The 20581-nt window shown below is 42.7% G+C and overlaps 1 protein-coding gene across 5 annotated transcripts in view; it reads left to right on the forward strand.

Annotated features, from left to right (window-relative positions):
• LOC140714985 (uncharacterized) overlaps positions 1–20581 on the forward strand; it is a 129498-nt gene that overhangs the window by 24291 nt on the left and 84626 nt on the right. For all 5 annotated transcript variants that reach the window (XM_073026719.1, XM_073026722.1, XM_073026720.1 and 2 more), the window contains exons 2-3: positions 5944–6051; positions 16577–16652. In XM_073026719.1, coding sequence (XP_072882820.1) covers positions 5944–6051; positions 16577–16652 — 184 coding nt within the window. The remainder of the gene's footprint in view (positions 1–5943; positions 6052–16576; positions 16653–20581) is intronic.

Genomic DNA, 20581 nt, shown 5'->3' on the forward strand with positions numbered 1-20581 from the left:
ATGGTTTTTAGATTGGAGTAAAAATATATTCATTTATTAAAAACAGGAGAAATTCTGTGGATGCTGGAAATCCAAAGCAACACACACAAAATGCTGAAGGAACTCAGATCAGGCTACATCTGTGGTAATGAATAAACAGTTGACATTTTGTTCTGAGACCATTTTTCAGGACTGGAAAGAAAGAGGGAAGATGACAATAAAAAGGTAGGGGAAGGAGGATATCTAGAAGGTAATAGGTGAAATCAGATGGGTAGGAAAGGTAAAGGGCTGGAGAGGAAGGAATCTGATAGGAGAGGAGAGTGGGCCATAGGAGAAAGGGGAGAAGGAGGGGACCCAAGGGGAGCTGATAGGTAGGTGAGAAGAGGTAAGGGGCCAGAGAGGAGAATAGAAGAAGAGGGGAGGGGGGAGGGAATTTTTTTTTCACCAGAAGGAGAAATCAATATTCATGCCATCAGGTTGGAGGCTACATAAATGAAATGTAAGGTGATGCTCCTCCACCCATCGTGGCACAAGAGGAGCTGTGGACTGACATGTTGGAACAAGAATGGGAATCAGAATTAAAATGTTTGACCACTGGAAAGTTCTGCTTTTCGTAGATGAGGCAGTCTCGCCAATGTAGAGGAGGCCTCATCAGGAGTACCGGACACAATAGACAACTCCAGCAGATTTGCAGGTGAAGCAACACACACAAAATGCTGGTGGAACGCAGCAGGCCAGGCAGCATCTATAGGGAGAAGCACTGTTGATGTTTCGGGCCGAGACCCTTCGTCAGGACTAACTGAAAGGAGAGATAGTAAGAGATTTGTAAGTAGGAGGGGGAGGGGAAATTGAGAAATGATAGGAGAAGACAGGAGGGGTGGGGTGAAGCTGAGAGCCAGACAGGTGATTGGCAAAAGGGATACAGAGCTGGAGAAGGGAAAGAATCATGGGACGGGAGGCCTAGGGAGAAAGAAAGGGGGAGGGGAGCACCAGAGGGAGATGGAGAACAGGCAGAGTGATGGGCAGAGAGAGAAAAAAAACTAAATATATCAGGGATGGGGTAAGAAGGGGAGGAGGGGCATTAATGGAAGTTAGAGAAGTCAATGTTCATGCCATCAGGTTGGAGGCTACCCAGCTGGTATATAAGGTGTTGTTCCTCCAACCTGAGTGTGGCTTCATCTTGACAATAGAGGAGGCCATGGATAGACATATCAGAATAGGAATGGGACGTGGAATTAAAATGTGTGGCCACTGGGAGATCCTGCTTTCTCTGGCAGACTGAGCGTAGGTGCTCAGCGAAACAGTCTCCCAGTCTACGTCAGGTCTCACCAATATATAAAAGGCCACACCGGGAGCACTGGACACAGTATACCACACCAGCCGACTCACAGGTGAAGTGTCGCTTCACCTGGAAGGACTGTCTGGGGCCCTGAATGGTGGTGAGGGAGGAAGTGTAAGGGCAGGTGTAGCACTTGTTCCGCTTGCAAGGATAAGTGCCAGGAGGGAGATCGGTGGGAAGGGATGAGGGGGATGAATGGACAAGGGAGTCGCGTAGGGAGCGATCCCTGTGGAAAGCAGAAAGAAGGGGGGAGGGAAAGATGCGCTTGGTAGTGGGATCCCGTTGGAGGTGGTGGAAGTTACGAAGAATTATACATTGGATCCGGAGGCTGGTGGGATGGTAGGTGAGGACAAGGGGAACCCTATCCCGAGTGGGGTGGCGGGCGGATGGGGTGAGGGCAGATGTGTGAGAAATGGGAGAGATGCGTTTGAGAGTAGAGTTGATGGTGGAAGAAGGAAAACTCCTTTGTTTAAAAAAGGAAGACATCTCCTTCGTCCTGGAATGAAAAGCCTCATCCTGAGAGCAGATGTGGCGGAGACGGAGGAATTGTGAGAAGGGGATAGCATTTTTGCAAGAGATAGGGTGGGAAGAGGAATAGTCCAGGTAGCTGTGAGAGTCTGTAGGCTTATAGTAGATATCAGTAGATAAGCCATCTCCAGAGATGGAGACAGAAAGATCAAGAAAGGGGAGGGAGGTGTCGGAAATGGACCAGGTAAATTTGAGGGCAGGGTGAAAGTTGGAGGCAAAGTTAATGAAGTCAATGAGCTCAGCATGCATGCAGGAGGCAGCACCAATGCAGACGTCGATGATGTGAAGGAAAAGAGGGGGACGGATACCTGTATAGGCTTGAAACATGGACTGTTCCACAAAGCCAACAAAAAGGCAGGCATAACTGGGACCCATGCGGGTGCCCATGGCTACGCCTTTGGTTTGGAGGAAGTGGGAGGAGCTAAAGGAGAAATTATTGAGAGTAAGAACTAATTCCGCTAGACGGGGGAGAGTGGTGGTAGAGGGGAATTGGTTAGGTTTGGAATCCAAAAAGAAGTGAAGAGCTTTGAGACCTTCCTGGTGGGGGATGGAGGTATATAGGGACTGGACGTCCATGGTGAAAATAAGGCAGTGGGGGCCAGGGAACTTAAAATCATTGAAAAAATTCAAAGCGTGAGAAGTGTCACGAACATAGGTGGGAAGAGATTGAACAAGGGGGGATAAGACAGTGTCAAGGTATGCAGAAATGAGTTCGGTGGGGCAGGAGCAAGCTGAGACAATGGGTCTACCTGGACAGGCAGGTTTGTGGATCTTGGGTAGAAACGGGAAGTGCGGGGTGTGGGAACTATGAGGTTGGTGGCAGTGGATGGGAGATCCCCAGAGCTGATAAGGTTGGTGATGGTATAGGAGACAATGGCCTGGTGCTCCTTAGTGGGGTCACGATCAAGGGGTAAATAAGAGGAGGTATCAGAGAGTTGTCGCTGTGCCTCGGGCAGGTAGAGGTCAGTACGCCAGACAACAACAGCTCCCCCCTTATCAGCAGTTTTTATAGTGAGGTTGGGATTGGTGCAGAGGGAGCGGAGAGCGGAGCGTTCGGAAGGAGTGAGGTTGGAATTGGAACACAGTGTGGTGAAGTCAAGACGGTTGATGTCCCATTGGCAATTAGCAGGTGAAGTGTTGCCTTACTTGGAACGACTGTCTGGGGCCCTGAATGTAAGTGAGGGAGGAAGTGAATGGCAGCCGTAGCGCTTTGGCCCCTTGTAGGGAATTCTTCTGCCCAAGGGTTGGTTGAATTGTGGAATAGGTTGGCACAGCAGGGCATTAGACAGACAGACACACTTTATTGATCCCGAGGGGAATTGGGTAATGAAAGACAATGGGTTACATTTCTGGCAAGACAATGGTTGAAGATTTATTGTGGTTGACTTGGGTTGATTCAAACAGGTTGTTAATGTTACTGGAAAATTGGGGAATTGGTGTCCACTAATTATAACACAAAATAGATCACCTGACAACAGTAGTTGTGCAGTTTATAAAAAGAAGTGATTAGAATGGAAGCATAAACCTGCAGAACGGGTGTGTTAGGCGGCCAGACCTGGAGATGGGAAGTGCAGAGTAGCTGAGGAGTAGAGCTTGTGGCTGTGCTTTTATTTTTGGAAGAACTATTAAAGACATTTACGTCAGCAAAAGTCTGAACAAAAGTGAATGGGTGGATCTGCAGTTTAGGTGCAATTAGTCATCTGTTTGAGTGGAGGGAGGAGCCCATATTATGGTATATTCGCCTTAACATTTATTTGTGATTAAGTTTAATGTACCTAGTCATTACATTCTTTGAGATAACACTGTGTTAAGTAATATTCTGGTAGTATTGTGGCCACTGAAGTTAAAATAGGATCCCGATTTTGCCTGTACTTTATAATTTCAGTTTATTCTCAAGCCTAGGCTGTCCTGTAGCTTGTTTTCTTACAACAGCCGGGTTAATTTTATCGCTTCCAAATGTTCCTGCCTGAAACAAAGACTGCTTGCTTTTATCATATACTCTTCTGCTGTCATGCCAATCAATCATTGTTTTAAAAGTGTTTACAATAACCTGTATATAGGATATTTGCACAGAGTTTCCTAGAAGAGATACAGGGCTGGAGAAGAGTTCTGTCCTCTTCTATCAGACCCCCTTCTCCCAGACCCCCTTCTCCAGCCCTGTATCTCACTCACCAATCAACTTCCCAGCTCTCTTCTTCATCCTCCCCCTACAGGTTTCACCTGACACCTGGTGCTTCTCTCTCCCCTCCCCCAGCTTTTAAATCTACTCCTCAGCTTTTTCCCTCCAGTCCTGCCAAAGGGTCTCGGCCTGAAATGTTGACTGTTAACCGATTTCCATAGATGCTGCCTGGCCTGCTGAGTTCCTCCAGCATTTTGCGTGTGTTGCTATATCAGTTCTGCCCTCACTTCAGTAAGAATGTGTTATGCATAAGTACTTTGTACTCGCTCATTTCACTGGAGTGTTTAATGTCCAATGCATGCCCATGCATACAACAGTACAGCATATGCACAGGCCATTTGGCCTATTCTGTTGTGTTGAATTAATTAAATGCCTAATTCAACTAATTCTTTCTGCCTATGCAAGTTCCTATCCCTCGTGTCTGATTGAAGAGGCTCTTGCATATCTCTATTGTATTTGGCACTTCTGCTACCACTGGCTGCATATAGGCACCCACCACTCCATCTTTTTAAAAATCAATTTGCCCCACGGGTGTCCTCTGAACCCCCCCCCCCCCCCCACATCACCTTAAGTTTGATGATTAGAATGTCAATGCCCTCTCGTATTAGATATTTCAACCCTAGGAAAAATACACCGGTTGTCTGCTTTCTCTGTGCTTCCCATGATCTTATACATTTATATTGGGTCTCCCCTCAGCTTCTACCACTCCAGAGAAAACAAATCTCTCATCCAGAGAGCTTCCTGGTAAACCTCTTCTGAATGTCTCCAAGGCCTCCACATCCTTCCTAAAATGGGGCAATCACAATTGAATGCATTACTACAGCTGTATAGGATGATCGTGCTTCTTTTTGTGTTTTGAGTTAACGTAGCATAATGGAAGGTGCCTTGAGATTTGATATCCTTGTTATTTGTGACATTATAATTCCCATTCTCCAATTTCATTAGATAATTAACTAAAAAAGACATTTTTTTCTGTTGGAGTGCGAAGTTATTAGAGAAAGACGTTTGAAACCAGAACTGCTGTAGAAGTATCCAGGTGAAGTGGCTCAAAAGGCAGCCTTCTATGCCAAAACATTGTGCCTGTCAGCTATAGTTTGTAACTTGTACCGCAGAACAATTTTGCATACTCTGTCACACTCCAGTTCCACTTCTGTCTTCATGCTCGATCCTAGGTGGCAACTATCTTCAATCTATCAAATCCTCAAGGAGGGAGGATTCAGTCTGGTCCTGCAATGAAGATCTTAAGTTAATAGATACAGCAGTTTGCACTTTGCCTCTTTACAAGTTCATTACTGTTCATCAAAAGAAGGGATATTAAGATGGGTAACCACAAGCATTTTAGAGGTGAGATGCAGAGGGTTTTAGGGAGTTATACACAGCAGATTGAGGGTCTGGCAGGCGATGATGGTGCACAGCAATTTTGGATACACAAGAAGGCTAGAACTAGCTGATGAGACGTCTCAGAAGTCAGAACAGATTGCACAACTGAATTGGGGATGAGGAAGTGAGGTGGTGGTGATGATTAGAATATCAATGTGAATCAGATTAGGAATCAACTTAAGGCTCCAATGGATGACTGGTTATTGGTGTTAGTTAGGACAAGAACAGGTTAACTTTGAGTTCAAGTTTATGGAGGATGATGACTGATAGATGAAGTGCAGTTTCCGATTGACTTTACTCTCCATTGTAGCCATTTGCACCATTGCCATTAAGTGGTGGCTCTGCATTGCAGCCCCAATGGGAATAATCAAATATTCACATTTGGGACTACTACAGTAATGTGCAAATGTTTGTACATTATATAATAATTTATAGCTTTATTATGATGTATTGCTATGTAATGCTGCTGCAAAACAATACATATGCCAGTGATATTAAATCTGAGTTTGTTATGATGGTCAGTCTGTTTTGTCTACAGCATGCATTCTGAACATCCAGGAAGACAAAGGCCCCATCACCAACTGTCATCCTCAGCTCACCTCCTTGTGTGATGTTCTAGAAATTATCCTAAGGAAAGGACTCCGACGTAAGTAACTAGCATGTTTTTTTAAAAATCGAATATATCAATCTTCAAGTTCCCAAAACACAGTTGATGGTAGTTCAGATTGATCATGGAAAAGATATATCTGTACTTTTATAGTGTCTTTCAAGTGTTCAGAAAAGTCTTAAAGCTCTTGACATCAGTAGAGTACTTTTGAAGCATGATATTGTAGTTTCCTTGTTAGCCATTTTAACATTCATTTTTAGGATCTGGGCATAGCTGTCATACCCTTCATATGTGATATAATTGTATTGTGATGGCATTAGTAATTTCCAAATATATGTGGGGTGTTAGGTAATTCGCCAATTTATATTGCCCCAGTGTGCAGGTAAGTAAAACCTAAGAGAAATTGATGAGAATGTGGTGAGGTTAAAAATAGGATTGGTGTAAATTGTGGTTGATAATTGGTGCAGCCTTAGTGGGCCAAAAAGCCTGCTTCTGGGCAGTATATTTCTACAATTGTCTTATGATTGCCTGATCCTAATCAGAGATTCAATGGATCTTCTGTACTTCCCCACCTATTCCCCATAATCTTCCAAAGCTCTAAATCTAAAGATTTGGAACACATTTGGGTGAAGAAATTCCTTCTCAACTCCATTTGAAACAACCATTTCTTTACATCTAGTTCTGGATTCACATCTCCCAGTGATTATCCTGTCAAGCCCCTTCAGAATCCTGTGTTACCTCAAAATGAAATTTCTTCTCAGGCTGTATAAACCCCAGTGAGCATGGGGGTGATGCAATGTCCCATCTAGAAGAGATGCAGTCTCGCAGCCCCAATCCTGTCCTCCAGATGTATCTGTGTGAAATTTGCACACTTTATTAGTGACAGTGTGCGGTTTTCTGGTGCCTCTGTTTGCTCTTGTATCCATGATATGTGGGTTGATGGGTTAATTATTTGCGGTAAATTGGCCTGAGTATGATGAGTGGTAGAATCTGGAGTGAGTTGATGGTGATGAGGGGAGAACAGAACATAGTACAGGCTCTTCGGTCCATGATGTTGTGCCGATCTTTCTAAGATCAATCTAACACTTCCTCTGCCCCTACCACCACACTTGGCTGGGTGCTCCATGCATCCACATCCAACACTTTGTGTTTAAAAAGAACATTGTCTCTGACATCCTGTCTATACTTCCCTTCAAACACTTTAAAATTAATTCCCCTCATATTAGCCATTTCCACTCTGGGTGTGGGGGGGGGGGGTTAATCTCTGGCTATCCACTTGATCTATGCCTTGTCATCCTGTACGTCTCTATCAAGTCAACTCTCATCCTCCTCCGCTCCAAAGAGAAAAGCCCAAGCTCACTCTACCTGTCCTCATAAGACCTGCTCTCTAATCCTGACAGCATCCTGGTAAATCTCCTCTGCACCCTCTCTAATCCTGACAGCATCCTGGTAAATCTCCTCTGCACCCTCTCTAATCCTGACAGCATCCTGGTAAATCTCCTCTGCACCCTCTCTAATCCTGACAGCATCCTGGTAAATCTCCTCTGCACCCTCTCTAATCCTGACAGCATCCTGGTAAATCTCCTCTGCACCCTCTCTAAAGCTTCCACACAACTTCCAATAATGAGGTGACCAGAATGGAATACAATATCCCAAGCACAGTCCAGCTAGGTTTTTACAGAGCCGCAGCATTGCCTCATGGCTCTGGAACTCAGACCCCAGACAAATGAAGACCAATACACCATAAGCCTTCTTAACAACGCAGTCAACCTGTGCCGCAGCTTTGAGGGGTCCATGGACATTGACCCCAAGATCCCTCTATTCGTCCACACTGTTAAGAATCCTGCCATTAACCCAGTATTCTGCCTTCAGATTTGGCCTTCCAAAATGAATAATTTCACACATTTCCAATTTGAACTCCATCTGCTACTTCTAAGCCCAGTTCAGCATCCTATCAATGTCCCGTTAAAACCTATGACATCTCTCCATACTATCCACAAGTCTACCAACCTTTGTGTCATCTGCAAACTTACTAACCACTGTTCCACTCTTTCAGCCAAGTCATTTATAAAAATCACAAAGAGCAGGGATTCCAGAATAGTTCCATGTGGAACACTACTGGTCACTGACCTCCACGCAGAATATGTTCCATCTACACCTACCCTCTGCCTTCTACAGACAAGTTATCCACACAGCCAGGTTTGCTTGGATCCCAGGAGGTTCCCAACCTTTTTTATGTCATGGACCAATACCATTAAACAAGGAGACTGAAAAGTTTCCCATATTAGGCTCATTGAGAAAGGAAGGGGGCATGGGATAGCCATGCTATCAAATTTATCAAATTTATCAAATGCTTTACTAAAATCCATATTGACTACATCTACTGCTCTAAATTTATCAATGTGTTTTGTCACATCCTCAAAGAATTTAATCTGGCTCGTGAGGCCTAACTCTCACAAAGCCATGCTGACTATTCCTAATCAGACTATGTTTCAGTAAGTGCTCCTAAATCCTGTCTCTAAAAATCTTTTCCAATAATTTCCCACCACTGAAATGTAATTTGATGTTCTTTAATTCACAGGGTTACCCCCTACTCCCTTTCTTTGCCATCATCCAATCATCTGGTATTACTCTTCTTGTCAGTGAGGAATCAAAAGATCATCAGCAATATCTTCACTCACTTCCCATTGTAATCTGGAGTATATCCCATCTGGCTCCGAAGACTTATCTATCCTAATGTTGATCAAAAGTTCCAGCACATCCTCTTTCTTAATCTTGACATGTTCTAACATATCAGCCTGTTTTACACTGTCTTCTCATTGGTGAATACTGAAGCAAAGTAATCTTTAAGGATTTTCCCCTTCCTTCTCCAACTCTAAATATATGTACCCTCTTTTATCCCTGATCGGTCCTACCCTCACTCTAGCCATCCCCTGTTTTTCACTTATATGTAGAACACCTTGAGGGTTTTCCTTAATCCTATTCACCAAGGCCTTCTCTAGCTCTCCCAAGTCCATTATTCAACTCCTTGTCTACTGTGTAACTCTGTACAGCTCTGACTGATCTTGCTTACTAAACATTAAGTAATCTCCTGTCTTCCTCTTGACTATGTGTTTCACATCCCTTGTCAACCATGGTTATTCACCCTACTATCCTTTCCCTCCCTCAATGGGGCAAACTTGTCCAAAATTCCAGCAAGTGCTCCCTAAACAACCTAAACGTTTTTGTTGTGCATTTCCCTGAGTATATCAGCTCCCAAGTTCCTGGCTAGTAGCATCATAGTTTCCCCTCCCCCAATTAAACACTTTTCCATACTGTCTTCTCCTATCCCTCTTCAAGGCTATAGTAATGATCAGGGAGTTGTCACTGTCTCTGAAATGCTCTCCCACTGGGAGATCTGACACCTGACCTTGTTCATTATCTAGCACCAGATCCAATATGGCTTCTCTTCTAGTCAGCCAGTCGGGAACCCTGGACATGCCTAACACATTCCGCCCTATGTTAACCTTTCATGCTGAAGTGCCAATCAATATTAGGGAAGTGGTAATCCCACATGACAACAACACAGTTATTTCTGCGCTTTTCCAAAATCTGCCTCCCGATCTGTTTCTTAGTATTCCTGTTGCCCACAAGGATATAGTCCCCCTCAAGTTCAGCTGAAACCTATCCTTTTTCATAAAGGTCATACCTTCCCCAGAGAAGATTCAGATGATCTACAAATCCGAAATTCTGCCCCCGCACTGATTCCTCAGACACAGATTCGGGTGCCAAATCATTCTATTCTTACCCTCACTAATACATTCCGCAGGTAGCAATCAAGAGATTAGTACCCTTGATAGTACCCTTTTTAGCTTTCTACCTAACTAAGGTTAGCAGGTTAATTGGTCATTGTAAATTGTCCCATGATTAGGTTAAATCAGAGTTGCTGGGCTGTGCAGTTTGAAGGGTCTGTTCTATGTGGCATCTCTTAAGAAATAAATAACCCTATATTCTCTCTTTGGGATTTCATCCCTTTTCTTACCTAATGCTGTTAGTAATGATGTGTACCATGACTTCTGGCTGCTTGCCAGAATGCTGTGGACCCAGTCTGAGTTGTCCTGACCCTGACACCATCCACTGTCTCAGAATCAGGTTTATTATTACCAGCATGTGTTGTGAAATTTGTTAACTTAGCAGCAGCAGTTCAATCAATACATAATCTAACAGAGAAAAAATAATAATGAGTAAGTAAATCAATTACAGTCTACGTATATTGAATAGATTAAAAATCGTAAAAAACAGAAATACTGATTTTTTTTTTAAAAAGTGAGGTAGTGTCCAAAGCTTCAATGTCCATTTAGGAATCAGATGGCAGAGGGGAAGAAGCTGTTCCTGAATCGCTGAGTGTGTGTCTCTGTACCTCCTACCGGATGGTAACAGAGAGAAAAGGGCATACTCTGGGTGCTGGAGGTCCTTGATAATGGACGCTGCCTTTCTGAGACACCGCTCCCTGAAGATGTCCTGGGTACTTTGTAGGCCAGTACCCAAGGAGTACATGTCCACAGAATCTCTCATCTGTTCCTCTAACTATGGAATCCCCTATCACTACTGCACACCTCTTCTCCCCCTTCCCCCTGAACCACAATGCCAGAGCCCTGGTAGCTGCGGCTTTCCCCGGGTAGGTTATGGTATCCAAAGATGTTATTGAAGGAAACGGCCACAGCGGTACTCTGCTCAGTTTGCCTGCTCTCTTTCCCTCACCTGACTGTCGCCCATCTCTTGCAACTTGGAAATGACTACTCCCTGTAGTCCTTGTCTGTTACTTTCTCATTCTCCCATGTGAGCATCCAAGTGCATTTTCAGTTCCCTAATACATTTTTTAAGGAACTGCAGCTGGATGCAATTCAATGGCCACTTCATTAGGTACACCTTTATTAATGCAAATATTTAATCAGCCAATCATGTGGCAGCAACTCAATGCATAAGAGCATGCAGACGTGGTCAAAAGTTTCAATTGTATATCAGACCAAACATCGGAATGGGGAAGAAATACGATCTAAGTGACCTGGACCATTGATTGATCGTTAGGGCCAGACTATCTCAGAAACTGCTGATCTTCTGGGAATTTTCCTGCACCGCAGTCTCTAGAGTTCACAGAGAACGATGTGGAAAAACACCAGTGAACAGTAGTTCTGTGAGTGGAAATGCTGTATTAATGAGAGAGGTCAGAGGCAAGCTGACAGGAAGGTGACAGTATTTCAAATAACGGCACGTTACAGCAGTAGTGTGCTGAAGAGTGTCTCTGAATGCACAACTTGTCGAACTTTGAAGTGGACGGGCAACAGAAGCAGAAGACCATGAACATACATTCAGTGTCCACTTTATTAGATGCAGGAAGTTATCAGAGAGACTAAAGGGCTCCCAGAACTCCCACATCTGACATGAAGAACACACCACTGACCCTGGACCTATTCTCAGTGCACTAGATAGGCGCTAATAGACAAAGAAAATGAAACCAGAAACTTGCCTAAACCTGTGGAACAGGAAATCACAGAGTAGGGGAAGTTTCCCTGTGGACTTTACGCACCAGTTTTAAAAAGCAAGTGAAGCCTTTCGTTACTTGGCTGCAGAGCAGTTTCTTGGGTTATTACTAACTTGGCAAGGGCCAATTTAAAAAGAAGTAAGCAGACCAGCCATCCTGGGAGTGGCCATTGTTGGAGAGGGCAGGGCTAGAATGAGAGTTGATGGCTCAACACGCTATGGCACAAACAGGTGAAGGTTGAGAGTGCTGAGTTGTTTGGATGTAGAACTTCAGCTTCAGAAGTTAGAGCCAAAGGTATAACACGCTCGTCAAGGAAAGGCTGAGTAAGTGACCAAGGTGAGTGTGAAACTCAAAGGTTTCAGAGAGAAGGAACAGATGCCTTTTTTAATGTTGTCTATAAATCCTTAACTCAGTGCAGGCAGGATGGTGGTTCAGGCAGTGGGATACTCCTCCTGTAAGCTGTGGGATTGCATGGTAGCTAACAGTCTTTCTGATGACTATACCTGTGGGACATACACCCAACTCCAGCTCCTGACTGGCAAGGTCAAGGAACTGGAGCTGGATGTACCCAGGTCCATTTGCAAGACTGAAAGCCTCATAGATAAAATCTTTACTGAGGTGGTCACTCCCAGAGTGCAGGCTTCAGATAGTAGTTGGGAGACCACCTGCAGAAGTAAGGGGAGTAAGCACTGTCTGTAGGGTTTCCCTGTGGCCATTCCCCTCAGCAACAAGTACAGTATACCTCAGCGACACTCACAAAATGCTGGAGGAGCTCAGCAGGCCAGGCAGAATCTATGGAAAAGAGTAAACTGTCAACATTTCAGGCTGAGACCCTCCATCTGTCCTGATGAAGGGCCTCGGTTCGAAACATTGATTGTTCACTCTTTTCCGTGGATACTGCCTGGCCTGCTTCTTGTATGTATTGCTTTGATTTCCAGCACCTGCAGATTTACTCTTGTCAGTGATTCAACGAGCATACTCCTTTGAATACTGCTAGGTGGGGAGAATGGCCTATCAGCAGCAGCCACTCCGGTCAGACTGGATCCGGAAGCATAAAGTGATAGGAGGGTCGATAGTAAGGGGGACGACAGGAAATTCTGTGGCTGCCCGGTTGTTTGCCAGATGATGTGTTGCCTCCCCGGTGCTAGGGTCCACGATTTCTTAGAGCGTTGTGGGGGGGGGGGATAAGCACCCAGAGATTGTGGTTTACACTGGCACCAATGGTGCAGATAGAAAGGGGAAGAGGCCCTACACAGTGAGTACAGGGAATGAGGAAATGGACTGCAGGACAGGGCCTCTGATGCAGTCATCTCTGGATTACTGCCAGTGACATGTGTGAGTCAGGGCTGGAATAAGATGACAGTACAGATGAGTGAGTGACTGGTGCAGGGGGCAGGGTTTCAGATGTTTGGATCATTGCAACCTCTTGTGGGGCAGCGGTGACCTCTACAAGAGGGACAGGTTGCACCTAAACTGGAGGGGATCCTATATTTTGGCCAGGACGTTTGCTAGTGATACTTGGGAGGTTTTAAACTTGTTCAGCAGGGGGATTGGAACCAGGGCACCAGGTCATAAAGTGGAGGGATGGAAAGGAAGGTAGATGTTAGGGCCTGTGAAAACAGATAGGAGCAATGTAATAGATACGAAGTATGGATGGTTTGAAGTGTGTGTATTTTAATGCTAGGAGTATTATGGGCAAAAGTGATGAACTTGGAGAATGGAGCAGTACATGGAACTATGATGTTGTGGCCATGACAGAGGGAGAGGAATGTGTGCTTAATGTCCCAGGGTTTTGATGTTTTAGAGAAGTTAGAGAGGGAGGTAATGGAGGCAGGAAAATTCCACTACTAATCAGGGACAGTGTCACAGCTGCACTCATAGTGAACATAATGGAGTGTTCATCCACTGATTATATGGTTAGAGGTTGTGGGTTAAGAGTGAAAGGTTTTAAGGGGAACATGAGGGAAACTTCTTCACTCAGAGGGTCGTGAGAGTGTGGAATGAGCTGCCAGCACAAGTGGTGCATGTGAGCTTGATTTCAATGTTTAAGAAGTACATGGATAGTAGGGGTATGGAAGGCTGTGGTCCCCATGCAGGTTGATAGGAGCAGGTAGGTTAAATGGTTTGGCACAGACTAGACAGTACAAAGAGCCTGTACTGACGCTATGACATTGAGTTCAAAAGTTGAGTATCTAATATTTAAATAATATTTGACTAATCTTGTATATACAGTGCCTAGAAAATGTATTCACCACCCCCTTGGAAGTTTTCATGTTTTATTGTTTTACAACATTGCACCACAGTGGATTTAATTTGGCTTTTCTGACACTGATCAACAGAAAAAGACTCTTTCATGTCAAAGTGAAAACAGATCTCTACAAAGTGATCTAAATTAATTACAAATATAAAACAAAATAATTGATTGTCCCTTTAATCTGACACACCAAAACATCACTGGTGCAGCCAATTGGTTTTACAAGTCACATAATTAGTTAAATGGAGATCACCGTGTGCAGTCAAGGTGTTTCAATTGATTGTTGTAAAACTACACCTGTATCTGGAAGGTCCAATTGCTGGTGAGTCAGTATCCTGGTAAAAACTACACCATGAAGACAAAAGATCTCTCCAAGTAACTTTGCGAAAAGGTTATTAAAAAGCACAAGTCAAGAGATGTATACAAGAGAATTTCCAAGTCATTGAATATCCCTTGGAGTACAGTTAGTCAATCATCAAGAAATTGAAAGAATTTGGCACAGCTGTAAATATGCCTGGAGTAGGCCATCCTCAAAAACTGAGTGACTGTGCAAGAAGGGGACCAGTGAGGGAGGCCACCAACTCTGGAGGAGTTACAACCTTCAGTGGCTGAGATAGGAGAGACTGCGCATACAACAACTGTTACTTGGGTACTTTACTAGTCGTAGCTTTATGGGAGAGTGGCAAAGAGAAAATAACTGTTGGAAAAAAAACTCACATGAAGTCTCAGCTAGAGTTTGCCAGAAGGCACGTGGGAAACTCTGAAGTCAGCTGGAAGAAGGTGCTCTGGTCTGATGAAACCAAAATTGAGATTTTTAGCCATCAGACTAAACACTATAGTGTAAGCCAAACACTCTGCATCATCAAAAACACACCATCCTTACCTTTGTGGTGGCTGCATCAAGCTGTGGGGGTGCTTCACCGCTGCAGGCCGTGGAAGACCTGTGAAGGTGGAGGGTAAAGTGAATGTAGCAAAATACAGGGAAATCTGATGGAGTCTGCAAGAGAATTATGACTGGGAGAAGACTTGCTTTCCAGCAGGACGGTGACCCCAAGCATAAACCCAAAGCTACACACGAATGGCTTAAAAACAGCAAAGTTAATGTCCTGGAGTGGGCAAGTCAGAGTCTAGACCTCGATCCAATTGAGAATTTGTGGCTGGATTTGAGAAGGGCTGTTCACTCATGATCACCATACAACCTGACTGAACTTGAGCACGACCTGCCAAGCCATGCTGACAATTCCTAATCATATTATACCTCTCCAAATGTTCATAAATCCTGCCTCTCAGGATCTTTTCCATCAAATTACCAACTACTGAGGTAAGACTCACTGGTCTGTAATATCCTGGGCTATCTCTACCCCCTTTTTTGAATAATGGAACAACATCTGCAACCCTCCATTCCTGTGGAACCTCTCACATCCCCACTGATGATGCAAAGATCATCGCCAGTAGCTCAGCGATCCCCTCCCTCACCTCCCATAGTAACCTGGGGTACATTTCATCCGGTCCTGGCAACTTATCTAACTTGATGCTTTCCAAAGGCTTCAGCACATCCTCTTTCTTAATATCTACATGCTCAAGCTTTTCAGTCTGCTGCAAGTCATCACTACAGTTACCAAGATCCTTTTCCATAGTGAATACTGAAGCAAAGTACCTCTGCTATTTCCTCCGGTTCCATACACACTTTCCCACTGTCACACTTGATAGGTCCTATTCTTTCACGTCTTAACCTCTTGCTCTTCACATACTTGTAGAAAGCCTTGGGGTTTTCCTTAAACTTGCCCACCAAGGCCTTCTCACGGCTCCTTCTGTCTCTCCTAATTTCATTCATAAGCTCCTTCCTGTTAGCCTTATAATCTTCCAGGTCTCTAACATTACCTAGCTCTCTGAACCTTTTGTAAGCTTTCCTTTTCTTCTTGACCTTTGTCATCTCCTGCTGCCCGCAGTTCTAAGAGTTCTGTGAGTCTTCCTTCACTCTTTGCTGTGCTTGATGATCCTGACGACCACAACCATCCATGTAAAGCTGCCCGACACCACAACAACCACTCATCTCCCGGAGCGAACACACCTGCCACTGCTTGTGAGTACTGTACACCCTAGTATGTTAGCTTTCTATGATTTATTACTTTGAATATTACCTTAAATTGATGAAATATAATACAAATGCCTTGTGGTACTGCTTTTGTGTGGTATTGGTCTGAAAATGTGAATAAATTACAGATAAAACACACTCAGGAAGCCCTTGGGAACACAGCCCTATTTTCTCCATTTAAATAATTATCCACATTATGCGTTGACCGTGAGGAACGTATCCTCCGCATATAACGAGGATAGGGTGTATTCTATATTCCTCCTAGGAGGATGAGTTCAGATACCCAACCAAAAATGTAAAATTTTTGCCCAGCCGTGTCAACATTCTGTATCTCCTTTTCTCTTCACAATTTGTTTTCCACCTTTGTGCGGTCAGCGTTTGCCTTGGCTCTTTTATCCAAGTATTTAAAATAGATTGTAAGTGATTGAGGCCCTAGTGCTGATCCCTCTGGCACCCCAAGTTTCTAATCCAAAAACAATCTATAAGACTGTTTTGTTAATTACCTGATGTGTTGCTCTTGCATTATTGTGATTACGTATGATTCTCTTATTTTAGAGATTGTTTAGTATGAGATCTGGTAATTCAAAAGGTCAATTGGATAAAAATTGCAGTAGCAGAATGAAAATTTGAGGAGGAAAGAGGTAAATAAGAGTAAATTTAACTCCTGTGTGGTGGTGTTACTGTTTTGTTGCAGAACCAGTCTTGGGGCTATGGAGAAGAGACTACTGGCACTGGATGGAGCAACTTCCACAACAGGATCACTGTCACAGGTAGCATACATTCACCCAACTTTGCTGTGGAGAAGAAGGCCAGTTGCCCTATCCTGTTGAAAGTGCTGTCAATTGGTATCTATTGTCCATTTCTCCCTCAAACCTTGTGACTTTTTAATTCCCTTTTGAGTGTTGCTGCTGGATCTACAACTACCATTTGGTGTGGGATGTTAGCAGAATGCTTTACAGGTTCAATTCCCAAAGCTCCCTGTAAGTTTGTACGTTCTCCCCGTGACCGTGTGGGTTTCCTCCGGGTGCTCTGGTTTCCTCCCACAGTCCAAAGACGTACTGATTGGTAGGTTAATTGGTCATTGTAAATTGTTCCATGATTGGGCTAGCGTTAAATTGGTGGGTTGCTGAACATTGTGGTTTGAAGGACCAGAGGGGCCTATTCCAGGCTGTATCTCAATAAATCAATAAATTTCACTTACTTATACTATACTGGGTTATTGGACTTTGGTTGATTGTTTGTTTGAAGTTAATAACTCATCAGGGGTGACGGATAAGTTCGTGGCCTAAGGTAGAAGGAGATGAGTTATTAACTTCAAACTTTCTGCATAATCACTCAAAGAATTGAAGTGCATGTGCATGTAACGAGAGCTGTATAACTCGTCTCCTTCTACCTTAGGCCACAAACTTATCAATCACATTATTTCTGTTTTTGCACAATTTTTAATCTATTCAATATATGTATACTCTAATTGATTTATTAATTATTATTATTTTTCCTATATTACGTATTGCATTCAACGGCTGCTGCTAAGTTAACAAATTTCACGACTCATGCCGGTGATAATAAGCCTGATTCTGACTCTGACAACCTTCATTAAAAAGTCCAGTTTGTTGTGTTTACATTTCATTCCTTTAATTCACTGAGTGCTGCATTTTAATTGACAGTTGTTTTGTGTATCACTGATTACGGGGGTGCGGCAGAGTTTCACAACTCTAGTGACCCAGGTCCGACCCTGACCTTGACAGTGTACTCCCTGTGACTTCCTCTGCTGCTCTGGTTTCCTCCAACATCCTAAAGGTCTGCTGGTAAACTTCCCCTAGTGGAGCTGATGGACATATCTGAGGGCAACAGGGCAAAAATAATTACAGGAAATAAGTGGGGGAATGAGACTGACAGGATTGCTCTGAAAATGCAAGATCGATCTGATGTGCTGAAAGAACTTCGACGAGGGGTGATTGATACGTTCGTGGCCTCAGGTAGAAGATGAGTTATACAGCCGATGTGAGTGCTACCGGGCGATAGTCATTAAGACAGCTCGAATTATTCTTCTTCGGCACTGGTATAAATTGTTCCCTTATTGAAGCCAGTGGGAACTTACGCCTGTAGCAGTGAGAGATTGAAAATGTCCTTGAATACTCCCTGCAGTTGGTTGGCTCAGGTTTTCAGAGCCTTACCAGGTACTCCATCGGGACCTTCCACCTTGCAAGTTCACTCTCTGTAAAGACAGCCTAACATCAGCTCTGAGGCAGAGATCACAGGGTCATGAGGGACCTTCACAGTTGTAGTTGTATTCTCCCTTTCGAAACGGGCGTAGAAGGAGTTGAGTTCATCTGGTAGTGAAGCATCACTGCCATTCATGCTGTTGGGTTTCACTTTGTAGGAAGTAATGTGTTGCAAACCCTGCCAGAGTCGTTGTGCATCCAATGTCACCTCCAACCTTTTTCAAAACTGTCTCTTCGCACCTGAAATAGCCTTCCGCAAATCATATCTGGTTTTCTGGTACAGGCCTGGGTCACCAGACTTGAATGTCACAGATCTGGCCTTCCTCCTGGTTCATCCACGGCTTTTGGTTTGGGAATGTACAGTAAGTCTTTGTTGGCTCCCCTCAAGTGAGAGCAAACCAGTGAAGCTGAGCTGCAGATACAGTTGATCTGGCCTGTTGGCTCTAAGTTGCTAAATGTCCTGGCCTCATTGGTGAATCCAGTGGCAAAGCAAGAGCAGTGATACTCCTATCCTTGGACTCCTGGCAAGCTGTTAGCAAAATTCAAACAAATAATTTTTACCCTTTAAAAAAAATGCTATTTGTCTTCTGTACGATTAAACACGTAATCATTATATTGGAAGTTGCTACTACATGCAGTAATTAAGGTAAATAATGTATCAGCAAAGAGAGTTGTTCATCACTTACCTGTGCCAAGTTTAGCCCCACTTTAGTGCCTGTGAAAGATACATTAGGAAGGTAAAGGCACACTTTGATTCATGAAAGAAGTGACCACTGCTCATGTGAAATTCCAAAAGTTAACTCTTTTGAAATAGAGTTCAGGGAGACATTGGCTTAACCTGTAGATGCACCAAGTTTTACTTCTGGTTTGTACAAAATTGATGGAAGAAGTATGCGGTCTACCAGGAGATCAGATGCAGAGTTCTGTTATAAATAAGATACAATTAATAGAGCTGAAGAAAAAATAACTAATAATATATAAAAATGAAAAAAAATTATATAGAAAAAAGAAGGGAAAAAAGAACCCCATCTAACTGAGAAAAAAACCCCCATTAACTACAAAAAAAAAACCCCATTAGGAATCAACCCCCAGCAGCAATACGTTTAACCATCATCTAGATATATAGAAAAAAAATTACCAACCGCCAGTTCACATTTTTTTTAAAGATAATAAAATTGGAAGGAAACCATATAGAATAATTCAAATTAAATGGTAATATTTGGCAAAAGAACCCCATCTTCTCTCAAAATCAAATCGAGGTTCAAAAGTTCTACTTCTAATTTTTTCCAAGCTGAGACATAACATTACTTGAGAAAACCATTCAATTAATGTAGGGGAAGAGTTACCTTTCCATTTTAATAAAATAGCCCTTCTTGCCAACAATGTAACAAATGCAATTACATGTTGATCTGAAGATGAGATACCCTGAATATGATGCAGAACTATTCCAAATAGAACAGTTAATCTATTAGGTTGTAAATTAATTTTCAGAGCTTTAGAAATTGTAGAAAATAAAGATTTCCAAAACAGTTTTAATGAAGAACATGACCAGAACATATGTGACAAAGTAGCTACTTCCGTTTTACATCTATCGCAGTAGTTGTCTATACTAGGAAATATTTTAGATAGTCTCTTCTTTGTTAAATAATAGTGATAGACAGTTTTAAATTGAATTAGACAGTGATTGGCGCATATCGAAGAAGAATTTACATTTTTCAAAACTCGAAGCCAATCTTCATTAGTAAAAGCCATATTAAGTTCTCTCTCCCAATCTTGTTTAATCTTTAGTGATAGGTTCTCTTTTTGTAACAAGAGTAAATCATATCCAGGCATTCTTTCTTTCTTTTTTTTCCTCTTTTTTTCTCTTTCTACAGGGATATGTTAGGGGGGAGGGGTTAAGGGGAGGGAGGAAGGGTTGATAATTTTTTTTCCTTCTGTAACCATTTGAAAATTCAATTTAAAAAATTTATTTTAAAAAGAGTAAATTATAAATTCTGCCAATGGAACCTTTCACCAAGGGATTCAACTTCAAAATGGTATCCAACAAATCAGATTCTTGTAAATATGGAAACAGGTAAATATTGTTGTAAAAAATGTCTAACCTGAAAATATTGCAAAAATGTGTATGAGCAAGCGAAAATTTATTAATTAACTCTTCAAAAGTCATCAGTCGACCATTATAAAATAAATCTGTAAAAAAAACAGATTCCTTTATTTTTCCATAGGAGAAAAATGGGGTCAGTTATTGAAGGTTTAAATGAAAAGTTTCGATATAAAAAACTAGATAACTTAAATTGTTTAAAATTTTTAAAATTACGAAACTGAATCCAAATCCATAAAGATTGTTTAATAACCAGGTAAAAATTTAAATTTTGAATTTTAGAGAGCTGTAAAGGTAATGGAGCTCCTAATATTGAAGTTAAATGAAATTGTTTTAACAGCTTTTAATTCCAAATCAACCCAAAGTGGTTTTT

Source organism: Hemitrygon akajei, chromosome 22, assembly GCF_048418815.1.
Source record: "Hemitrygon akajei chromosome 22, sHemAka1.3, whole genome shotgun sequence".
Classification (NCBI taxonomy): domain Eukaryota; kingdom Metazoa; phylum Chordata; class Chondrichthyes; order Myliobatiformes; family Dasyatidae; genus Hemitrygon; species Hemitrygon akajei.